Source organism: Myodes glareolus, chromosome 23 (genome assembly GCF_982192425.1).
Source record: "Myodes glareolus chromosome 23, mMyoGla1.1, whole genome shotgun sequence".
In the NCBI taxonomy this organism is placed as follows: Eukaryota; Metazoa; Chordata; class Mammalia; order Rodentia; family Cricetidae; genus Myodes; species Myodes glareolus.
This window is the reverse complement of record NC_142048.1, coordinates 5102379-5126516: the sequence shown is the minus strand read 5'-3', so window position 1 is coordinate 5126516 and position 24138 is coordinate 5102379. Positions and strand designations below refer to the sequence as shown.

The window sequence follows — 24138 nt, the reverse complement described above, 5'->3', positions numbered from 1 at the left end:
CTCTCTTTAAAAAGATTCATTTATTTATTTAGTATGTATAGTGTTCTGCCTGCATGTCAGAAGAGGGCACAAGATCCCATTATAGATGATTGTGAGCCACTATGTAGTTGCTGGATATTGAACTCAAGATTTCTGGAAGAATAGCCAGTACTCTTAACCTCTGAACTATCTCTCTAGCCCCCTCCTATTTAAAATGATTTATTTATTTTTATGTGCATTGATGTTTTGCCTGTGTATGTCTGTGTGAGGCTGTAGAATCCTCTGGAGGTGGAGTTACAGGAGGCTGTGAGGGTGCTGGAATTTAGTTTGCTTTCTACCATGATCAAGGCTGGGCAGTGGTGGTGCACACCTTTAATCCCAGCACTCGGGAGGCAGAGGCAGGTCCATCTCTGTGAGTTCGAGGCCAGCCTGGTCTACAGAGCTAGTTCCAGGACAGCTAGGGCTGTTACACAGAGAAACACTGCCTTGGACACCCTCCCCAAAGGAAAAAACTACCATGACCAAAAGGAACTTGGGGAGGAAAGGATTTATTTGGTAACACATCCTGAATCACAGATAATTGAAGGAAGCCAAGGTGGGAACTCACTCAAGCAGGGCAGGAACCTGGAGACAGGAGCTGAAGCAGAGACCATGAATGCTCCCCCTGGCTTGCTCAGTCTGCTTTCTTATAGAACTTAGGACCACCAGCCCAGGATTGATGTTGTCTTTCCACATCAATCCAAAAAATGTGCCTCAGATTTGCCCACAAGATCATCCAGAAGCATTTTCTCAGTTGTGGTTCCCTCTTCTCAGATAACTCTAGCTAGGGTCAAGCTGAGCAAAGTGACCAGGACACCGCGTGTCTTGTGGATACTCATCTTTCATGACACTGAGTTCATAAGCACACATTTAGGGCTGGTGAGAGGACATGCTGGGCAGAGGCTTGCCGTCAAGGCTGACTTGATTTTAATCCCTGGATCAACATGGCAGAACACCTGGCTGCAGAACGTTGTTCTCTGACCACACACACACCAGCTAAATACATTACTAGTAATAAATAAGTAATTTAAAAGCAAATCTATTTAGTTTGATGGTTAAGATTTGTTAATGTGTACAAACACTCCACCACTGAAGATCAAGACACTTTGGCATTTTCTAGGCGTGGTGATGCAGACATGTTATTCCAGTTTTCTGGGAGGCTGAGGTCGAAGAATCACAAAACAGAGTGAATTAAAATAAAAAGAAAAGGTGAACTGGGGATGTAGCTCAGGGGTAGAGCCCCTGCCTAGAACCCCCAGTGAGTGACTGGGCCGTGGCTCACAAATCGAGCCCCTGTCTAAGCCACTAATAGCAGTACAGACACTTTCCACTTGAAATCCTGAGTTGAGCAATCTTACTTAAGCCTTGGGTCTACTGTCAGTGATAACAGAAGCTTAGAAATGGCAGTATCACTGAGCAGTGATGGCGCATGTCTTCATTCCAGCACTCAGGAAGGAGAGGCCAGCCTGGTCTACAGAGTGATTTCCAGGACACCTAGGACTACACAGAAACCCCAACTTGAAAAACAAACAAAGAAACAAATGGCAGCACCAATTAGTGACAGAGCTGTAGCCCTTGATGAGTTCTCATTCCCCACTCAGCTCTATCACTATCAAAACAGCAGAGTAATTCGTATATGGCCTGGCTAACGAGGGTTATCCTGAGTGACTGTCTTCTACTTAGGTAAAATCTGACCTAAGCAAAATTACTGCCAAGGTCAGCAGAGGCTGGAAGTTTCAGAGTCTGGTTGGCTGTTCTTTGTGGATATTAGAGGTTGGATCATGGAGTCCTGGCCTGTGATGACTTCGTTCCTTCTTCTTCTCCTTCTCCTCCTTCTCTTCCTCCTCGCCCTCCTCCTCCTTCTTATTCCTTCTCCTCTTTTTTCTTCCTTCTATTCCTCCTTCTTTGAGACAGGATCTCACTATGTAGCCCTCGCTGCCCTCAAACTCACAGATACACATCTGCTTCTCTCTCTCTAAATTGCTGGGATCAAAGGCATGTGTACCATGCCCTGTGAATTTCCTAGAGAGAAATGAATAAAGGTTTGCTCACTCTTGGTAGACACTGATCACCAAGAAATTACTCTACCACAGAAATTACTCTACCCAGTCTAGTTTAGAGCACCAATGCATTTATTGGGGTCACCTAGAGAGTATGGGTGACTCAAGCCAGCTCCCAAAGTTCACCCCAGGATGATGGTTGACTCACAAAAGCTGTGACACCTGCAGACAGCTCCTTCATAATCCCCACCCTAGAAGTTCTTACTGCTTTATAACCCCGAGGAGGGACCTTGCAAATCCTGTAAATTTGAGAGGTTTTCTGAGTCTTGTAAGTTTTTTTTCATTTCCTTCATAAATGATTCAAACCTTCGTCCTTCCTCCAGGAGTCTGGAGGAAATCACCAGACAACAATTCCTCCCTAACTGCGGAAATGTTAGTCATGGGTGAGGCAGGTTTACTATTAGAGCTGCCGCTGTTCACTTTCTGTTGCTATAACACAATGCTGTAGACTGAAAAGTTATAGGAAAAGAGGTTTATTTTGCTCTGTTGTTCTGTGAATACAATGTTGAAGGGCTACATCAGTTAATGGTTCTTTTTTATGAAAACTGTCTCATGTAGTCCATGTTTGCTTCAAACTCAATATGTACCGGAGCATGACCTTGGACGGCTTTTTAATTTTTTCTTTTGTTTGTTTGTTTGTTTGTGTTTTTGAGGCCTGGTTTCTCTGTAGCTTTGGAGCCTGTCCTGGAACTAGCTCTTGTAGACCAGGCTGGCCTCAAACTCACAGAGATCTGCCTGCCTCTGCCTCCTGAGTGCTGGGATTAAAGGCATATGCCACCACTGCCCGGTGGCTTTTTAATTTGTTTTTACCATTATTTTTCATGTGTGACATGTATGTGTGTATGTATTTTTGCATATATGTATGTGTGTGTGCACAAGTGGAGGTCTGGGGTTGATGTTAGGATTCCTCTTCCACTCCTCTACCTTATTCTAGATCACTGATTTGGTTAGTCTGTCTAGCTAGCTTGCTCTGGGGAATCCTGTCTCTGCCTGGGATTAGAGGCTGGGATTAGAGGTGGGCTATCACGACCACCCAGCATTTGTGTGAACTCTGAGGATCTGAACTCACCCCATCCTGCTTGTGTGGCAAGTACCTCAGGGCTGCAGTCATTTCTGCAGCCTGACTGTGAAATCCCAATCCTCCTGCCTCCATCTCTCCAGTGCTGGGGTGACAGGTGTTTCACCATGTACTGCCTAAAACACCTGCCCTCCTATTTAAATAATTTACAGAACATTTATTATGTGTATATGTTCCATATGTGTATGGGTGTCGAAGGAGTCCAGAAGAGAGAATGGGATCTCCTGGAGACGGGGTTCCAGATGGTTGTGAGCTGTGTGACGTGGGTGCTGGGAACTCAACACAGGTACTCTATGGGAACAGCAGGAGCTCTAAACGGCTGACTCACCTGCCTTCTTCCCCTTAATATATTATTATTATTATTATTATTATTTTGGTTTTTTTGAGACAGGATTTTTCTGTGTAGCCCTGGTGTTCTTAATCTCACTCTGTAGACCAGGCTGGCCTTGAACTCACAGAGGTCCACCTACCTCTGTTTTCGGAGTACTGGGATTAAAGGAATGTGCCCCCACTGACTGGCTAAATGTATTTTTTTTGAGGTAGCTTCTTGCTATGTGTCCCATGCTGGCTGGAACTTGAGGTACCCTTCCTACTTTGGCGCCCCTGCACTGGTTCAGGGCTGACAGGCATGCACCCCGAGCTGGGGTACAACTGCCTTGGCGCCCCTGTACGAGTGCAGGGATGACAGGCATGCACCCCGAGCTGGAGTGTAACTTCTAGCTTTCACACGGAAGTGAGAAGTACACCCGGGAGGAGGCAGCTGCCCAGTTGCAGTAAACCACGCATGTATTCAGGCTTACAGAAGGACTCCTGGGAATACCAGCATCCCAGAACGTCACTGCTTCACCCTGAAGTCTGCCCTGCCCATGGCCTTGACGAAGGCCATTCGGACTTCTCTGTTCCTCAGGCTGTAGATGAGGGGGTTGAGGGTGGGTGTGATCAGGCTGTAGAAGAGGGACACCATGTTGTCCTGTTGTGGGCTGTGGTAGCTGCCCGGGACCATGTACATGAACAGGGCTGCCCCGTAAAAGAGACTCACTACAGCCATGTGTGACGAGCACGTGGTTAAAGCCTTGTGCCTAGCTTCGGCTGAGCGCATGCGCAGCACAGCCCCCAGAACATAGCCATAGGAGGTAAAGACGAGAGACAAGGGCAACAGTAAGGTCAGCACCCCGGAGACGGATAGTGCCAACTCATAGGCGGATGTGTCCGTGCATGACAGTTTGAGGAGAGCTGGCAGCTCACAGAAGAAGTGGTCCACGGTGTGTGAGGCACAGTAGGGGAACATCAGGGTGATGGAGGTCAGGATGGAGGCCACAAGTGCACCTGAGAACCAGGATGCGCCCACCATCACCAGACACACCTGGCCTCTCATGAGCACCTGGTAATGCAGGGGGTGGCACACAGCCACGTAGCGGTCATAAGACATGAAGAAAAGAAGGACACCCTCAGAGACACCCATGAACATGAGAAAGAACATCTGGGTGGCGCATCCCCCGAAGGTTATGACGTTTCTTTCCTGCAGGAAGTCGGCCACCATCTTGGGGATGGTGACCATTGGGAAGCCAATATCCAGAAGTGAGAGCTGGCTGAGCAGGAAGTACATGGGTGTGTGGAGTCTGGAGTCTGTGGCGATCAGGAAAATCAGTATGGTGTTGCCTAGCAGTCCTGCGGTGAACATGGCAGCCACGAGGAAGAAGAGGATGAGATGAGGTCCTGTGTGGCTGAAGAGCCCCACGAGGGTAAAATCTGAGGTTGTTGACACATTTGATGCCCCCATCCTTCCAGAGTGCATCACTGTCTAGGGAAGAACAGGTGATTTGATGAAGGGTCCCAGTGGGATAATTTTACATCATACTTCAACTGTTCGGTGGAGATCCTCCCCCCTCCGCTCCCACCCCTCGGAGTCTCACCAGTAGGGGGATTAAAATTTATGAGTAAATCCAGGTGCAGCTCCAGTGAGGGGCTGGGGACGTGGCTCAGGGGTGGAGCCCCTGCCTAGAATCCCCAGTGAGGGGCTGGGGCTGTGACTGAAGGTGGAGGTCCTTGTCTGGGATCCCCAGTGAGGGGTTAGTGGTGTGGCTTAGGGGTATAGCCCTGCCTAGACTCCCCCAGTGAGGATCTGGTAGTGTGGCTCAGGAGAAGAGCCTCTGTCTAGAAGCCACCTGTGATCAGAATACAGAGAATTCCACCCTGGTACCTGAGAGATACCATCATGGTACCTCTCTAGCAAGCACAATCTAACAATATTTACAACGGAAGTCTGTCACTAAGCTAAAGAGCACAAGACAGCTCCAGTGGGAGATCAGAGGACACAGCGCCCCACATGCCCTGGGGCTGAATCAGGTGTGGGATTTTGAAGTAGTCAAAAATTGAAGTAGGGAGACCTTGCTCAAGATGACGTAGGTAGATCAAGAAATGTCCGGAACCGTGAAGAAAGACTCATTTCCATACCGTTGGCAGAGAGAAGATCTGAATCAATAACAGCAAGAAATGGAATATTTGGGATGGTTCAAGAGAGACGGAGAGTCAGCAGGTTGGACTAAGTGTTCCCAGTGATAGAGGAGATACAATATCAGCCTGCTTATTAAGTTTCTGTTGTGTGTATGTGTAGGCAAGTATGTGTGTGTGCATGTATATGTGTGCATATTGTGTGTGTGTGTAGGCTAGATATCAATATTAGGTGTTGTTTCTCAGGGGCTGCATTGTCTATCTTGATTTTCGAGATGAGGCCTTTCCCCAGCTTGAAGCTCCCCAAATAGACTGGATGGTCAGCAAGTCAGGAAACGAGCCTGGTTTTGTCTCCCCAGAGCTGGAATTATAAACTTCTGCCGCCATGTCTATTTTTTACTTCCACTTTCTCCCCACTCCTCCTCCCTGATTATGTATACTTGCACATGCACATGTGGTAGCCAGTGAGCAACTTGGAGGAGTCAGTTCTCTCTCTTACGATGCGTGTCTCAGGGACTGAATTCAGTCCTCATGTTTATATATTGAACATTTTTATAACAGAGCCCTCTCCCCAGTCGACAGTTAGCTCAGGGCAGGTGCGTTATGTTTAGTGTGTATAAATGCGTGGCCACACATCCACCATCCTCCTTTCCCTCGATCTCAGAGCATCTGGCAGTGGTGTTGATACTGTTCACCTCCAGCACTGAACACGTCTGTGGTGAAGATAGATGCACCTGTTACAGTTGGTGGGGACACACCCAGAAACACAGGTATGCTGGCCTCTAGAGCACAGGACAGACACCTGCTTTGCCATGTGTCCACAGGAGGTGAGACCCTTGGACATAAGGATCTTCCTGCAGACCACGTGACACCCAGGTCACCATGCCATTACCCTGGATACCTCAAGCCTCTCTATTTTGTTTTCCTCTAACACAGCCTTGCTAATCTTCATCAGAAACCTCTGGCTTAGGGCTGGAGAGATGGCTCAGTTAAGGGTATGTGCTGTTCTTCCAGAAGACCCAAGTTTGGTTCCTAGAACCCACATCTGGGGGCTCACAATTCCTTGTATATCCAGAACCACGGGATCAGACACCTCTGGCCTCTGGAGCATCCACACATACATGCACATGATATAAAATGAATAAATTGACTATAATAATAATAACTTTTGGCAAAGGCCTAGTGAGATGAGTCAGAGGGTGGAGATGCTTGGATGACAAGTTTGAGTTCAAGCCCTGAGAAACAACATGGTGGTGGGAGAGAACTGGCTCCTGCAAGCTGTCTTCGGACTTCACACCCTTGTCAAGGTGGGTATCCTCCACCAAAGCCTCTGGGAGCATTTTCCTTTGCTTACCTGCTGTTCTCTCTCCCCTTCTGTCTCTTTTGTCTTGTTTCCTTTGAACTTTCAACTCAAATCATTGAAGGCAATGGCTTCTTACCAAAGCCTTTTGATTTCCCTTTCCCAAGCTGTTCTGCCACGCAGAACATGAAAATGTTCCTTCATGTTCAGTTCTTCCGAAATGAAACATTCCCTCTGGAAACTCCCAAGCCCAGGAAGTGCAGCCAAGATTGACAAGGCCCCATCGTAAGGTTTTAGAAGCAGTGAAGTGTTAACACTGGTGATGCATGGGGAGGCATGACACACAAGATGGGGCGGGACAGACGATGACAGTGGCAGGACATGACAACAATGACAACTCCAGCGAGGTGCCACCCACTGTGGGTGAGGCCTTCTGGAAACACTGCTGCCTGAGTCCTCTATACTTTTGTTTGATCCCCCAAGAAATGTTAGGTCTGTGTTTTGGTTCCTTCTTTCCTTCCTTCCTTCCTTCCTTCTTTTCTTTCTTCCTCCTCCTTTCCCCCCCCCCCTACACTTTCTTTCTTTTTTTGAGACAGGGTTTCTCTGTGTAGCCCTGGCTGTATGGAAACTCACTCTGTAGACTAGGCTGGCCTTCAACGCACAGAGATCCAACTGCCTCTTCCTCCTGAGTGCTGAGATTGAAGGTGTGTGCCACCATAACCTGGCTCAATGTAGGTTTTTTTTTAATTCCCCCCCCCCTTTTTAAAAGTACTTGTTTCGCAGTGATTACTCTCAGTAATCAACTGCTGTGGGACAATGGTCTTGTACCCTATAAAGATTTGTCACTTGTATTGGTTTAAAATGCTGATTGGCCAGAAGTAAGGCAGGAAGTATATTCAGGGTGACCAGAAGAGGAGAATTCTGGGAAGAGGAAAGGCTCAGTCTGCAGTTGTCACTCAAATGCAGAGGAAGCAAGATGACACTGTGTTACTGATAAGAGTGCCAAGCCACGTGACTAACACAGACAAGAATTATGGGTTAATATAAGATGTAAGAGTTAGTTAAAAACAAAGCCTGAGCTAATATGCCAACCAGTTTATATTAATGTAGGCCTCTGTGTTATTTTTTTTTTTTTGGGGGGGACTGAATGGCTGCAGGACTGGGTGGGACAGAAACCTCTATCAATCATCTACCACTTGTCTGTCATGGTAAATGATTGGATGGAAAGAAAAGGTTTGAAATTTATGTAAATTCTAAGAGTTTAAGAAAGTAATTTACAGTACTGAAAATAGCCTGGTACTGACATAAGAACAGACAGGAGAATCAGTGCAAATGAAGAGAAAATTTGGCTATCAATCCACACATCTTCAAACACCTGATCTTTGATAAAAAAAGCAAAAAAGAATCAAATGGAAAAAAGAAAGCATATTTAACAAGTGGTTCTGGCAGATATGGATATCAACATGTAGAAGAATGAAAATAGACCCATGTCTATCACCATGCAGAAAACTCAAATCCAAATGGATCAAAGCCCTCAACATAAAGCCTGCCACACTGAACTTCACAGAAGTGGGAAGTACAATTGAACGCATTGGCACAGGGAACCCCTTCCTAAATAGAAGCTCAGCATCACAGACTCTCAGCGAAAAAATTAATAAATGGGACCTCCTGAAACTGAAAAACTTCTGTAAAGCAAAGGACATAGTCAACAAGACAAAACAACAGCATACAAATTGGGAAAGATCTTCACTAACCCCCCATTAGACAGAGGTCTGATCTCCAAAATATACAAAGAACTCAAGAAATTGAATACCAAAAGATCACATAATCCAATAAAAAAATGAAGTACAGACCTAAACAGAGAACTCTCAACAGAGGTATCTAAAATGGCTGAAAGACATTTAAGGAAATGTTCAACATCCTTAGTAATCAGAGAAATGCAAATCAAAACAACTCTGAGATTCCATCTTACACCTGTAAGAATGGCCAAAATAAATAAATAAAAAAACCCACTGATGAAAACTTATGCTGGAGAGGTTGTGGGGAAAAGGGAACACTTCTGCATTGCTGGTGGGAATGCAAGCTGATAAAACCCCTTTGGATGTCAGTGTGGTGATTTCTCAGAAAATTAGGAAACAACTTTCCTCAAGACCCAGTAATTCCACTTTTGGGTATATATTCAAAGGATGCTCAATTGTACCACAAGGACATATGCTGAACATTGTTCATAGCAGCTTTGTTTGTCATAGCCAGAACCTGGAAACAGCCTTAATGCTCCTCGACTGAAGAATAGATAAGGAAAATGTGGTACATTTACACAATGGAATACTACACAGCAGAAAAAACTAACGACAGCTTGAATTTTTCAGGAAAATGGATGGAGCTAGAAAACATTATTTTGAGTGAGGTAAACCAGACACAGAAAGACAACAATCACATATACTCACTCATAGGTGGCTTTTAAACATAAAGCAAAGAGGGCTGGAGAGATGGCTCAGTGGTTAAGAGCATTGCCTGCTCTTTCAGAGGTCCTGATTTCAATTCCCAGCAACGACATGGTGGCTCACAACCATCTGTAATGAGACCTGGTGTCCTCTTCTGGCCTGCAGACATACATGCAGACAGAATACTGAGAATACTATATACATAATAAACAAATAAATCTTTAAAAAACAAACAGCAAAGAAAACCAGCCTACAAACCACAATCCCAGAGAACCTAGACAAAAATTAGGACCTTAAGAGAGACTTACATAGATATAATCTACATGGGAAGTAGAAAAAGACAAGATTCCCTGAGTAAATTGAGAGCATGGGGACCTTGAGGGAAGGTTGAAGGGGGGAAGGGAGAAGCAGAGAGGGGAGCAGAGAAAAATGTAGAGCTCAAAAAATACCAATTAAAAAAAGAAAAATATTAGAAATGTTTCAGACTTCTCCCGCTCTGCATGCTTATGTTATACGAAGACTTCAAATCACTCACTCTCCTGGTAATAGTTATTACTCTTACAATGTCTTAGCCACTGAAGGAGGCCTGGAAACCTGGGGGTCAGGGAAGGAGAGATGATTCTCTGGTCAAGATGCTTGCTGTTCTTGTCAGAGACTGAAGTTAGGTTTCCAGCACCCACATGGTGGCTTCAAACTGCCTGCAACTCCAGCTACAGCGGACTCAATGCCTTCTTCTGGCCTCTTTGTGCACTGCACACATGTGCACATATCCACATACAGATACACCCACATACACATAAAAAATAAATCTAAAACATGAAGGAAACCTGGGGGTGAAAAAGACAGAGATGATTCCAGAAGGCCCTGAGCCCCTTTGGGGATATAAGAACAAGAAAGCAACAAACAAACAAACAAACAAACAAACAAACAAATAAACAAAACCCACTGTCTTCTTCCATAAATACAACAAAGGAGATTCATCAGTTTGGAAAGTACTCATGCAGCAGAGAAAATGAAACAGATCGTCAGTGGGAATGAGTGGCCTACGACAAGGGAAGTCTTTGCCAGCATTTGTCTGACATATATGAGGAACTCCAAACCATCAAACAAGGAAACAAAGCAGCCAGTGCACACAGGGGTGAGGGTTGAATGGTTAGTTCTCAGAAGAAGACAGGAGGTCAGTACATTCGGGAGAATGGTATTCAGCCTCTTGGAAAGTGCATATTGAAAAGTCCATTGAGAAGTGGGCACGGAGGCACAGCAAGATGGGCGCCCTGTGGAAGGCTCCTCTGAGATGAGAACTTCCTGGCCTCCAGGGGGAAACCCTCAGTCATGACAGGAAGTAAACAACTCAAAGACTTCAGGAAGTCCTCCAGAGCGACAAGGCTGACTAGGCCCCTCCTTCCTCAAATGGGCATAAGGTATTAGACCTGCTGAGAGACAGAGACCAGCCGAGCTCGTGGAAGAGGTTCAGCCCATCTGAGGCACCTGGAAGGACTCTCTCCAACCCGTCCGGCTGCCTGCAGTTGTGCAGTGCACTCCAGACTCCTGGCTTTGTGAGCTGTCACGCATGCTGGGGTGGGCTTTGGTGATGCAGCTGTCTGTGAGTCATTTCTGCTCCTGTAGGAACCTCAATAAAATTCATGGTCCAACAAGTTGGACTTTGGTGGTATCTGCAATTGTCCTGTTGTCAGTTTCCTATCTGGAGAGACAGGAAACTATTTGTTCATGTCTCCAGTAATAATGTCACAGAGTGCTTGTCATCTCAGCACTCAGGAGATGGAGGCAGGAGGATCAGGAGTTCAAAACCAGTCTCAGCCATGTGAGACCTTGACTCCAAACTGAAATTGAAAAAGTAACATGGAGACTCACCCTAGAGAGAGTGCCTCTAACCAAGGAAACAACAGATGCTGGTAACAAGGAGAAGACCCTTACACACTATGGAGTCCAAACCGGCCCAGCCACCACAGCAGCCAGTCTGGGGGTCTCGAACTAGAGCTAGAACTCCTGTGTGAGCCAGCTGTGCCCCTCAGGATTTATCCAATGGAATAAATGAGTGTTGCATGAGGGTAGCATGGCTTGTCTGCCATATGTGCAGCTATCTCTTATTGTTATCACATAACAATAAGAAGAGTCACCTTAGAATCTAGGAGCTCTGGTAGTGGTGGAATATCCAAAGGAAAAAAATCAGTGTGCGGAAGACATATCTGAACTCCCAAGATCACTGTGCCACCAAGCAAAGGAATTAAGGAGGGAAAGAACTAAGTGTCCACACACACATGAGGAAGAAAAGGAAATTGGGTGCATGGGATGTACATTTATAATGAAATATTACTCAGCCACAGAAAGGATACCCTGCCATTTGGAGCGGTGTGGATGGACCTTGAGAACGTGATGTTGAGTGATATCACATAGACACAGGAAGTCAATTAATGCCACTGTAAAGATCTGTCCTGTCCCTTTAAGAGGCAAGCCCTGTCCACTCCCTCCCCCGGCCACCACCGAGGCACATGGATCTTCCTTCTGCTTCCTGTTTGAGCCCTTCCTTTCCATCTCTCTCCCAAAGAGGTAGCTGCTGCCGTGGCTCCTCTCCCTCCCACTCTGATTCTCTGTCTGTCTGTCTGTCTGTCTCTACCAGTCTCTGCTCTTCCCCTCTCTCCTCTTCTCCCCTTTCCTTTCAATAACACACTAAATAAATATCCAACCTCACTCAGTATGGCATGCCTATCCATCTCAGTCTCTCACCTGCCACGTGAATCCCTGCCTGGGATTCGCTGCCCCTCGTGGCCTGCAGGCCACTCACACACCTGCAACATTTTATGTAAACCATTACATTGGTGCTTGTGTCTTGGTCAGGCTCTCCTTATTCCCTCCTGTCTGCAGATGGGCTGGTTGAGGACATATGGAACCCTGGGCTCCGGAACTGGGTTTCTTTACAACAGCTTTGCTTTCTCTCTGCCTGAGATGCCACCTCTAAGCACACCAGCAGCTTCAGTGGTGAGTTTTCCCCTTCCAGCCCCCAGCTACAGCCTTCACAGCTGTGGTTGAGCCCTTTGCTCACATTCACCTCTGGTTGCTTTCACAGCTAAAAACGTGACCAGACAACCCAGGCCTGGCCTTCCTGCACTAGCACTGTACACACTGTGTGGTGCATTTGATTTGGGGGGGTGGGAGCAGGGTCCCTCGGATTTTTCTTTCTCCTTTCTTTTCTGTTCTTATCTTTTTGACCACTCGTAAGTGGTCCCCACCATGACAGAGCACTTGGAGTAGCCTCTAGCCTCTCTGGCTTCCAAGTTGCCCAGACCGGAGCCAGTCAGGCTTTAACACCCTGTCTGTAGAGAGATGATGCTCTTCTCTGGTGTTTTTCACAGCTATGGTAAAACACTCAAGCTATGCTCCACCAGTATCCCACCAGCTCCTCTTTTCCTCAAATTGTCCCTGACACCACTACTGACAAGATCGGCTAGATTTACGAGGCAGCTTTTTTCAGTTCCAGCCTTTGCTCCCTACTGTAGCTTGTGGCATGGCGACTCAGCAACAGGGCAGATCACACCTCTAGGTCACTCTTCCATACAACATGTGACCGCTGCCATTTTGACTGAAGTCAGGTGACCTTATCACCATCTTATCTGAGGTCAGGTGACTTCACCACCGTCTTAACTGAGAGCCAGGTCAGGTGACCAAGTTCCGCCAACTTTACTGAGGTATTCCATGCCTGGTTCCCAGTGTTGACTCTGTTACCTGTGTGTTTTGTGCAGTGGCATGTTTTTGGTAGGGCCCACAAAGAGTATCCACTTCATCCAATTCCTGTTCACTCTGTGAGTTTGCACACATGTTACTTAAATGCATCTATGTTTTCTGTTAAATGTTATAATTGTCTGTTCATTGTATCTCATTTAGACTACAAAGCAATAAGTCTCATGTTTTAAATTGGTATGTACTTTTAAGTCTCTTACAAAAATATTATATCTGTAATCCAAATCTGATTAAAATTTAGTTCTGCCATTAACCTTCTATTGCAAGCAGTTTTTCTTCTTTCTGTTTTCTTACAAGTGTAAATATCAACTGCTAAGTTGAGAGCCACTACAGTCAAGTTTGGACCCAGCTATCCAGACAGATTCTATAACTTATCTATACCCAGTAAATAGTCCTTAACTGCTCAGTGATCTGGGAAATATGCCATTTAAATATTTAATTATTAAAAAACTTTTCATAACAAAAAGAGACAGGTTGTCTCCTAGCAGTAGCACTCTATTTCCTCCAAAGAAGACAGAAGACAAATGGGCAGAAAACAACGTCCATCCGCAATTCGCTTCAACTGCCAAGTGCTGACCACTGGGAAAAATTGCCTTTCATCTAAACTGAAGATCTCCAGACAGTGGAAAGAATCTCTGGAATAGACAGCCTAGCTGCTCAGGTCAAGGTAGGCTTGTCTTCCAATAGATTTCTTAGCCCACAGGATCTTCTGGAGCCTGGCAGGCCCTGCACTAAACAGCAAAAGGCAAATATGACCCTCAGCGACCATGGAGGACCCTGAGGAGTAGGTCTAGGTGCCAACCAAGGAAGTCCTCTGTCGTTTTTTAATCAATAACTCAAGTAAAATTTTATCCTTCTCAAAGATCTCTGATGCAGTTTGACAGCTGAGAGGTTTTGTTGTTTAAAAGGACAGCCTCACCAAATAAATTTCAACAAGTACAAGTTATCAAATCTCTCTCATGCTGCCTTCCAAGTCTTGAAGATACTTTTCATTATGCAAAAACATCTGTTACAGTCTTTCTGATATAAGTATGCTACTGTCTAAAACAGTATGTTTTCACAACCCAAAGAATTCTTGTGAGTTCCAGGGAGCTGAATGGAAGGATCCACCTTAAACAGGTCAGATACACCTCTCTAAATTCCCTGCTCCTAATTCCCCCCTCCAAACTTAACTATGTCCTCTGTTCTGCCAATACATTAAACAGATGTAAGAGACACCAGACATTTCCTTACCACAAACACTATAGAGGAGCAAAGAGACCAGCTACTTCAGGATGTGACCAGCTCCCAGCTTTCTCAGTTTCCCCCCCAAGAAGCAGGAAGCAGTCTTGAGAATCTACTGCCCCAATTCCTTTAACCTGTTGTGCCTAACCTCCCGCCTTTTTATTATAAAAAAGAGATAGGAATGCAATGATCTATCCTGTCCTTTAAGAGACAAGCACACCCACTCCCTCCCCCCATCTGCTGAGGCAGACAGATCTTCCTTCTGCTTCCAGTCTGAACCCTTTCTTTCCATCTCTCTCCTAAAGAGGTAGCTACTGCCATTGCTCCTCTCCTTTCCCTCCCTCCCCCTTTCTCTCTCTCTCTCTCTCTGGGTCTCTCTCTCTCTTTCTTTCTCTTTCTGCCTCTCTCTGTTCTTCCCCATTATCCCCTTCTCCCCTTTCCCTTCCATAACACACTAAATAAATATCCAGCCTCACTCTGCATGGTGTGCCTATCCATCTCTGTCTATCACCTGCCACATGGCTCCCTGCCTGGGACTTGCTGCTCTCTGGCTTTCACCCACCATGCAGTTCCCTGCCTGGGATTTGCTTCCCCTCAAGGGCCGTGGGCCACTCAGGAACCTGCGGCATTTTATTTAAACCATTACAGCCACCATCGCTTATGTGTGGAATCTGGAGCAGCTGAATACATAGAAAATTGGGCTGAATGTAGTAGATCATGCATATAGCCTCAGTACTTAGGAAGCTGAGGCAGGAGTCATGTGTTTGAGGCTCGCCTGGGCTGCAGTGTGAGACTCTGTCTCAGAGAACAACAGTTGACAGCAACCAAACAACTAACAAAACAACCAACTATCAACAGCATGAAGAGAAACCAAACCAAGCAATCAACCAGCCATAACAACAAAACCTCAATTCAACCTACCAACCAACCAACTGATCAACCAACCTCCTGGCCAGTCAACCACAGCAGTAAAGCCTCCATGAAGATGGAAAGGTGGCACAGTGGTTAGAGTGCTGACTGCTCTTGCAGAGGACCTGGTTTATTCAAGCGCCCACAGGACACTCACAACCATCTGTAACCTCAGTTCCAGGAGACCCTGTGCTCTCTTCTGGCCTCTGAGGGAACCAGGCACAATGATGACACACAGATAAAATGCAGACAAAACACTCATACATATGAAATGATGAAATGATTACAGTCAACAAATCCTAAAAACAAAAACCAAACCAACAAAATACCTCAATCTAACCAACTGGCTGACATTCGTACTGTCCAACCAACAAAGTAACCAACCATGAGAACAGAGCAGTAGATGGAACAGAGATCACCAGGGGCCTGAATGGGCAGATGCTGGCTAGCTGATTCTCTCTCAGCCACTCTGGGCTGTGGTGCACAGCCTAGAAAGAGATTAATGTGTTAATTACACTGCTTTAATGACCATGACCCAGTGCATATGTAAATCAGAAAGTTGAACGTCTTGAATATCTGTCAATTAAATATCAAAAGGATCATATAAGCTAAAACCTGGGATTATCATTAAAACTTGAGCTTCCACAGTGGTGTCTGTCTTATCCAATCCCTGGACAATGTACAATATTGAGGAAGGATGGAGAGGAAGGGGCAGTTACTGGGATGTGAGAAGTGTGTGTGTGTGTGGGTGTGTGTGTGTGTGTGTCTGGCTGAGGAGTCTGGCTGGAAGCAAGAACCTTGACATAGTTATCAGCTGCTTCTTTGCCTGCAGGAAACCTGCAGTTTTCCAGCAATCTCACCAGGAACTCTATCTACAGTAAAAACACATCCTCACTTCCTTGTGCAACCCCAGTGGCCCCTGGTTTTATCAGATTATAGTTTCTTCCAAGGTGGCCTGAAGCCATCTCCCTTATCAAGATGGTGAGGGGAAGAAGTTTCCTAGCAACCCTTTGAGTTGTAGTTTGAGAGCCACCAAACTGGTTTACACAGCCAATGCTGGAATCTTAACTGAGACTCCCATGAGTCCTTCCCCACACTCGGGTGTGACACCTCATTTCTGTTCTCAGATGTTTCCTCTTTTTTCTTAATCTTCATGCTTAAGAATAACGGCAGAAATATCTCTTAGTGAATTGTGTTTGGTGATATTTTATTTATGTTTTAATAAATAAAGCTTGCCTAAAGATCAGAAGGGCAAAACTAAGCCACTAGAGACCAGGCAGTGGGGGCACACACCTTTAATCCCAGGATTTGGGAGAGAGAGGCAGATGGATCTCTGTAAATTCAAGGCCACACTGGGCTACACAGGATCAATGGTAAAACAAATTCAGATACTGGTGGCTCACACCTTTAATCCCAGTACTAGGGAGTATTGCCTTTAATCCCAGTACTAGGGAGTCATGCCTTTAATCCCAGTACTAGAGGGAATATATAATGGGAGGAGAAGTTTAGTCTGCTTTGTCTGCTTAGTTTTTTTAGTCTATGGTCACCCAGCCTTGGTAGAGGTAAGACTTCTCTAGAGGCTTAGCTGCTTTGCTTTACTGATTTTCCGGTTGAACCCCAATATTTGTCTCTGGGTTTTTATTATTTGTGCTACAATTGTGTCTTTTGCAGAGAAGCCCACACCTATGCCAATCTGTCTGCACTCATTCTTCTCTTAAGGGGCTTTCTGTTTGTAAAAAGAGAAATAATTATGATTGGTGTGTGTCCATGCTGTGTATCAGTGTACAGGCTTGCCTGTGTGGGTGAGGAGGTCTTCTGAGCACAATGTTGAGTAGTCAGTTTTCTCCTTCCATAGATTGCCACATCAGACTTGTCACAATGCCTTTACCCACTCAGCTTCTTGCTTGCCCCCTCTGTCTATTTTTTTTTAAAACAGTGTTTCTCTGTGTAAAATTCCTGGCTGTCCTGAAACTCACTTTGTAGACCAGCCTGGCCTTGAACTCATAGAGATCTGGCTCCCAAGTGCTGTGATTAAAGGCATGTGCCACCACCGCCAAGCCTCTTTCTATTTTCAAGAAGTTCCCCAACTCAAATCCAAGTTCTGGGTTTGCCTAAGCACAGGCCCCTAAAAGTTGAAGAGAATGTAGCTTGGAGAGTGGGTCATTAATAGTGATTAAGGGTGTATATACTCCTCGGATGGCTCGGATGGTTAAATTTCTGTTTACTCCAGCTCTAGGCGATCCTAAGAACTGGATCTGTAGGACCCAGCCATGACAAGCTCAATAGTGGCCTGAGTCTCAGTAGTTTACCCTAAGGCAACACCTGGTTCCAAGAAAGACCACAAACTGAGACCACCCTTGCACCACCCAGGAACAGACTATCCAAAGAAAACTCCTAATGTTCCAACCATTGTAGACAGGATCACCTGCCAGCCCACACCCATTGCTTTTCACGAGGACACCCCTAGACAAATGTCAGCCAATCAGGGGTCCTGAACTTTAGAAATCCCTCTGGTATTATAGACACCCCACCCCAAATGAGCTCGAGATTCTCCGATTGTTCCAATACTTTGGACACACGGGGAGTCTGAGTTTGAACTTGAATAAGAACAAAGGCTCTTTGTTTTTGCTTTTACATACAGGACTCTCTCTTCTATTGGTTTTGGGGGATTCTGTGATCTGGGCATAGCAACACCCTCTGTCAGCCTCTGCAGGCCCTGCACACACACACCCTGCCCCCACCCCCACAACCAGTTAATCAAAAATCTTTACAGAAAAGATGAAGGGGACTCCTGGCCACTGTGAGTGACTTAGGGTTGTGGCTCTGTCCCCTCCCTGCTGATGACAGAAAGACCCTTTCACGTGGTTTGCTGACTCCTAGAGTTTGTTGGGTGCAGGTAGGTAAGCAAATTACTTTCCAGTGGTAAGTGAAGGTTGCAGTGGTAGGGGAACCTTGGTGCTTCAGTCCCCAGGGAGGGCCCGCACCAGGCTTTGCCTGACAGATAAGTGGGTTCCAAAACACGTCAGAGTGGGGGAACCAGTTCTCCTTGTGTACACTAGGAGCACAGCAGCCTTGGACCAGGTGGGTGAGTCTCTGTCCTCACACTACAAGACGCTGTATCTGGGACGTTCTAATCTGCAGAGCAGCCAGAGCCCCAGAGACAGGGGTTCCATCCCAGAGCTCTCCCTTATCCCATTGCGCGGCCAATTTCAAGTTCCCACATGGTCAATTCCGATGTCCATCCTACATGCACTGCCAGTGTCCATCACAAGCACCATAGCCTACCCACCTTCTTCAGCTGTCAATCACAGGTTCCTGAGCCCACAGCACCCACTTCAGCTGTCAATCACAGGTACTGAAGACTGCCGCTTTGTGGCTAGTCACAGACCCAGTGTCTTCCCTGCGCTCTGGCTGTGCTTCACGGTTCCCACAACCCCGTGTTTTCTGTCTGTCTCACTGGCAGGTGCAGAGCTTCTGGGTTTCACCGTACACGGTACTCACAAAGTGAGTCAAGGGATGTCCTTACAGTCAGTTCTGGGCCAGGAAGGTGGGAGAAGGTGAGGGTTTCTAAGCCCCATGGTGTGTATGCTTTGAGACAGCTTAGGACCAGAGACTAGGGATAAGTCAACACACGGTGTCACAGGAGACATCGGAAGGCCAGTGAGTGATGTGGGAAGAGAGTGAGTAGGTTCTGCCTATCCCTGTGAGATTAGCTGAGAGAATGCCCCTGGGCTTAGGTGGTGCTCACCCATCTATCTTGGGATCTGAGCAGGTTATGTGCCCCTAGGATTCAGTTTACCCAAAATCAGATTACAGTGAAAAGTCCCTTCCTCACCAACACTGAGGATCCACTAACTGCCCTCCCTATGTCTTACTGCTGTATGGCCCAGTTAACATTGACTCAGTCTTATTCCTCAGTCTCCCAGGATGCTGGGGTTACAGGTATGACGCACCATACAAGAGAAGGCGCTTACACTCTTGAATCAAGTTCTGAAATATTATTTATATCATTAAAGAAATTTTAACATTCAACTAGTTGGTAGGTGGCAGCTCAGTAGATGAGGGCTTGCTTACTGAGCTGGAAGCCTGGATCCCATCCCCAGACAATAAAAAGACCAAGGACTTACTCCACAGAAAGTAACCGCAATAAGGATGCGTCGGTTTGGGTTGGGGCATTTCTGAACCTTGGCACCACTGACATTTTAAGGTGGATGAGGGCTGGCAAGATGACTCAGTGGGTAAAGGTGCTTGCCACTAAGTCTGAAGACCTGAGTTTGATCCTTGGAGCTAAGTCGAGCCCACTTCCCCAGGTCTGCCCTTGCTCTCCTGCCTCAATCATGATGCTTTTAGCCTCTCTGTTTAATGTTTCTTCCCGTGGGGAGATTGTTCATTAAGTAAAGGACCTCGCCTCCAAGCCTCTCTGAGTTAGATCTCAGAACTGACTCCTGAAAGTTGTCCTCTGACCTCCATGAATGCTGTGGCTTTAAATAAGACGTAATACATAAAAGTCCTTCCTGTCGCAGGACAGACACTGCCTCCCCATTCATGTCCCCGCTCTCAGCTCCCTTCCCTGGAGGACTCACCTGGATTGGTCCTGGGGTACGCCCAGCTGATGGATACAGGGTCACAGACAGGGTCCAGGTTCAGTCTTGAGAAAGGAGTGTGCAGGTGGGCTCTGGTTTACCTCTGAGAGTTTAGACTCGGGAACAGAAGTTGAATTCAGGACTGCTGGCTGCCAGATGTTAGGTCCCTGCCTGTGAAGAACAGCTGGGTATGTCTCAATGACTTCCTGTTGTCTCCTGGAATGTTTGGGTGGCCCCACTGCTAATCTAGGAAAGTGCACCCCCACCAGGGTCTGGAATCTCTTGCAGGTTGCTTTTGAATAGGATTTAAATATTTTTGTCTGTCGTGTGTGTGTGTGTGTGTGTGTGTGTGTGTGTGTGTGTGTGTGTGTGTTTAGTGCCTTTGGAGCCCAGAAAAGGGAGTTGGATCCCCTGAAGCTGGGGCTACTGAAAGTTGTCAGATGTCCTGATGTGGGTGTTGGGAACTGAACTCATGTCCCCTGCAAAGGGCTATAAATGCTCTTAAATTCTGAGCCATCTCTCCAGTCCTTGTGATGTCATCTTTGTGTGTCAAAGGTTGCCTTAGAAAATTAATGCTTCTCCCCAGCAAGCTCACCCCTGTGTGAGGCTGGTGGGCGTGGCCTGGGACGGCTCTTTCCTTTTATAACTTCCCTGTTATTGCATACGTTTGAAGCGTATGTGTAGATCAGAACACACCTTTCTGGAGTTAGTTCTCACCTTCCACCTTTCCTTATGTTCTGGAGATCTAACTCAGGTCGTTGGTTTTAGGGTAAACACTTTTACTCACTTAATGACCCTTCCCCACATCCCTGGGTTCCTCAGAAGAGTCCCTGCTTCAAGCCCAGGTCCAGGGTCTTACATGCAAGCAGGTGCTCTGTCAGTGAGCTATACCTGCGCTCTTTGGATTCACCACTGCTCCCCAGTGTCTCTGTCTCCCCTTCCTCTCTCTCTCACATAAATGAGTGCGGGAGAATGTGTGCTGCAGCAGCCAGGTGTAGGTAGACGATGGCTTGCTGGGACCAGCTCTCTCCGTCCAACACATGAGCCCTGGGGACCAACTGCAGCCAAGGCTTGCACAGCTAGTACCTTGACCCGCGAGCCTTCTTGATGCCCCTCCCTTTTTCATCCTACATTTTGAAACAGGATCTCAAAACTTTTCCAGGCTAGTTGAACCGCTTTCTGTGCCTCGGGCATTATTTAAACTAGCAATCCTCCTGCCTCAGTCCCTGAGTAGCTGGGAGGGCAATGCTGTGTCTCTGGGCCTGGCTGTCACAGGTTTCGTGTACTGACTTTAGTGATCTTTCCTTCCATATCTCCTCTGCTGTGTGTTTAAGATCTGATGCTGAGAATGAGAGAAGAAGAGAGGCGCCAGGCTTGGCTGGCTCTGTGCCAGTAAAACCCTCTCTACATCTCCATCCCTGACAGCACTATTCATGGAAACCTTGCCTACTTTTCTGCGACAGTCTCCTGTAATCCAGGCTGGCCCTGAACGCACCTCTGTGTAGCTAAGCTTGACTTCGAACCTGGTCTTCCTGCCTCCATCTCCCACGTGCTGGAACAAGCATCTATCCGTCTGACTTAAATGGTGCTGGGAATGGAACCCAGCGCTTGTGCATGCTAGGCAAGCTCTCTGCCCACTGAGCTGCCAGCGCTCTAGATACTGAGGTCCAAGTAAAGTTCTCTAAAACTACGGCTTTAGCTCCGCAAAATTGCTTTAATTTTTTTGAAATTCAGGTGGAGAAAAAAGGTTCTACCCATCCTGGAGTTTCTGTGTTCTTAAATTAAAGCCAACCATAAAATGTGTTTTAAAATGTTATTCTGGTGGGGCTGGAGAGACGGCTCAGGAGTTAAGAGCTTGTGTCACTCTTGCAGAGGACCCGAGTTAAGTTCCCAGCACCCACAGTGGGCAGCACACAGACGGCTCTAGAGGATTCCATGCCTCTGGCCTCTGAGGAACCCTCCCACCACACACACATAGTGAAAAATAAAAGAAAAATTACTGGGAGCCTAAAGCAGTCTGCGGAGTCAATAATGGTTGCCTAGCCCTTGCCCCAGGGTACTTTGGTTCTTACTCCGCAGCAGCTGTCCAAAGTTCATCTTCCCAACTCCTTGGTTTCAGTGGAAGCTTGGGGTGGCATCTGGCTCACAGAGTGCAATTAAAAAACTGAACAAGGGCCATAACGATGGCTCTGTTGGGAAGGGGCTTACTGCTCAGTCTGATGGCCTGAGTTCAGTCCCTGGGACCAGAAGAATTGACTCTTGCAAGTTGTCCTTGACCTCCATGTGGGTACTGTGGCATATACTTGCACATACGCGCAGACCCACATGTTGAAGCAGAAACAAATCAAATGAGACTCACTGAGTGCTCGCATGCTCTGGTGGAGGCTGGGGATTAAGTCCCTGCATCTTCTTACCCTTGCAAATGCCTGCATACCCCATACCCTTGAACCTGGCCCAATCATGAAATGAAATATGGACATCAACAAGTCCTTTCTAGTCTTACAGAGATACCCAGAAGTCCCAAAGTCCCTGTCCAGCTCCCTCTATAGCCAGGTCTATAAACACCTGCCCACACTTTTTCTAGAATGTCTTCCTGACAGAACCTTTTCAGAGTACAGTCCTCTGCCGATATCACTTGCTTTGCTCTGAGGTGCCATTAAAAACGCTCTCTGAAGATAGGGACCCTGGGGATGCAATGGCATCAGGACCCTTCCTTTTATCTCTGGGTTTTTTTTTTTTTTTAGATGGAAAATTAGTAGCTTTGGGAGGTGTAGCCCTTGAGACTGGAATTCCTCCCAGAAGCTTTTGGGAAATCTTTTCAACTTTCAACTCTGGGAAACAGTTCAATGATTGACTAAAAGCTGACAACTTAAAATTCTTTATGTATTTTCTTGTGGGATTAAGGGCTAGGGGAGCTGGTTTTTCTCTTTTCTTTCATTTTAATATGGACATATGCACAAAAATCTAACTTCTAGCGGCTGGGGTTAATGCTCAGTGGTAGTACCCTTGCCTAGAGCATCCCATGCTCTGTCTGGGCTGCACTCTTGAGCCTCATATGCTTAAAGTTTAAAAATTCTGTTGACATGTACTGATTTGTGTGTGCAGGGGGTGGGTGTGCGTATCTCATATCATGTGTGGACGTCAGAGGACAACCTCTGGGAGGCATTCCCTCCTTCTTCCATGTGTTTTAGGGATTGAGCCTGAGTTGCTGGCCTGGAAGCAAGAACGTTTACACTCTGCACCTTTCTGTTGACCTGTAGACAGATGACTACTAAAGGTATAATAATATAAAACAATACAAAACCATTTACAACAGGAAATAAAAAATGATTACAGATCTATGGACTATAGTGAACCTGCTACCAAAAACATCCCTACAGAATAAGAATCCAACGATCATATGTGCTCCTTGTTTAATTAATTTATGGGAAAAGTGAGACATGCTTAAAATTATCCTTAGTTTTCTATAGTTTTTTTTCTCTCTCTGTCTCTCTCTCTGTATTTGTCTCTGTATCTCTCTCTCTCTCTCTCTCTCTCTCTCTCTCTCTCTCTGTGTATGTGTGTGTGTGTGTATGCAGTACCCATGGAGTCCAAAAGAGGTGCTGCATCCCTTGGATCTGGCGTTATAGATGGTTGTGAGCTGCTATGTGGGTGCTGGGGACTAAACTGGAGTTGTCTGCCAGAGTAGCCAGTGCTCTTAACCACTGAGTCATATCTCTGCCCACTTGGTTTAGTTTTGATAAAATTTTTATCAGTATATATTAATTACATGTAATATGTGTATTATGAGTGCAGTAGTAGATGGAACAGGCTGCTGGGAGAAGAGTTGGCAGCACAGCAGGATGTCCAGGCCAGGCGGCTGGGAGCAGCATTACAGTGTGGTGGGCTGAAATTATCTGATCACTGGAGCCTCAACCTCATATCTGCCTGCACCTGGAGGAGTGAGCATCTGAGCCTTGGGCCAGCAGGCACCTGGAGGAGCGATCACCAAAGGCTCTACCCTGCCTATACATGAAGGAGCCTTCAATGCAGCCACAGTCTCCAACTACACCCATTCGTGAAAAAGGGACTCCCCTGACACACAGGCTCTACCTCTTCCAGTTGGAGGAAGAGGTGGGCAGACACCGGGTAAGAATACACTCAACAATATAAAGAGCAAAACAGCCCTACCAGAAACTAGAGGTTCTACAACAGCAAGACCTGAACATCCCAATGCACATGAAACAGAAGAAAATAACCTTAAAAATAACTTTATGAAGATGATTGAGGCTCTTAAAGAGGAAATGAACAATTCTCTTTAAGGAGTGGAGGAAAA

General features: G+C 46.3%; 1 protein-coding gene across 1 annotated transcript; it reads right to left on the bottom strand.

Moving 5' to 3' along the window:
• Window positions 1–2535: 2535 nt before the first annotated feature.
• Window positions 2536–4951, bottom strand: LOC148118288 (olfactory receptor 2Z1-like). The gene has a single exon (XM_087900965.1). The coding sequence runs from the start codon at window positions 4949–4951 to the stop codon at window positions 3992–3994; it is 960 nt and encodes a 319-aa protein (XP_087757091.1). The 3' UTR covers window positions 2536–3991.
• Between the last annotated feature and the right edge of the window lie 19187 nt (window positions 4952–24138).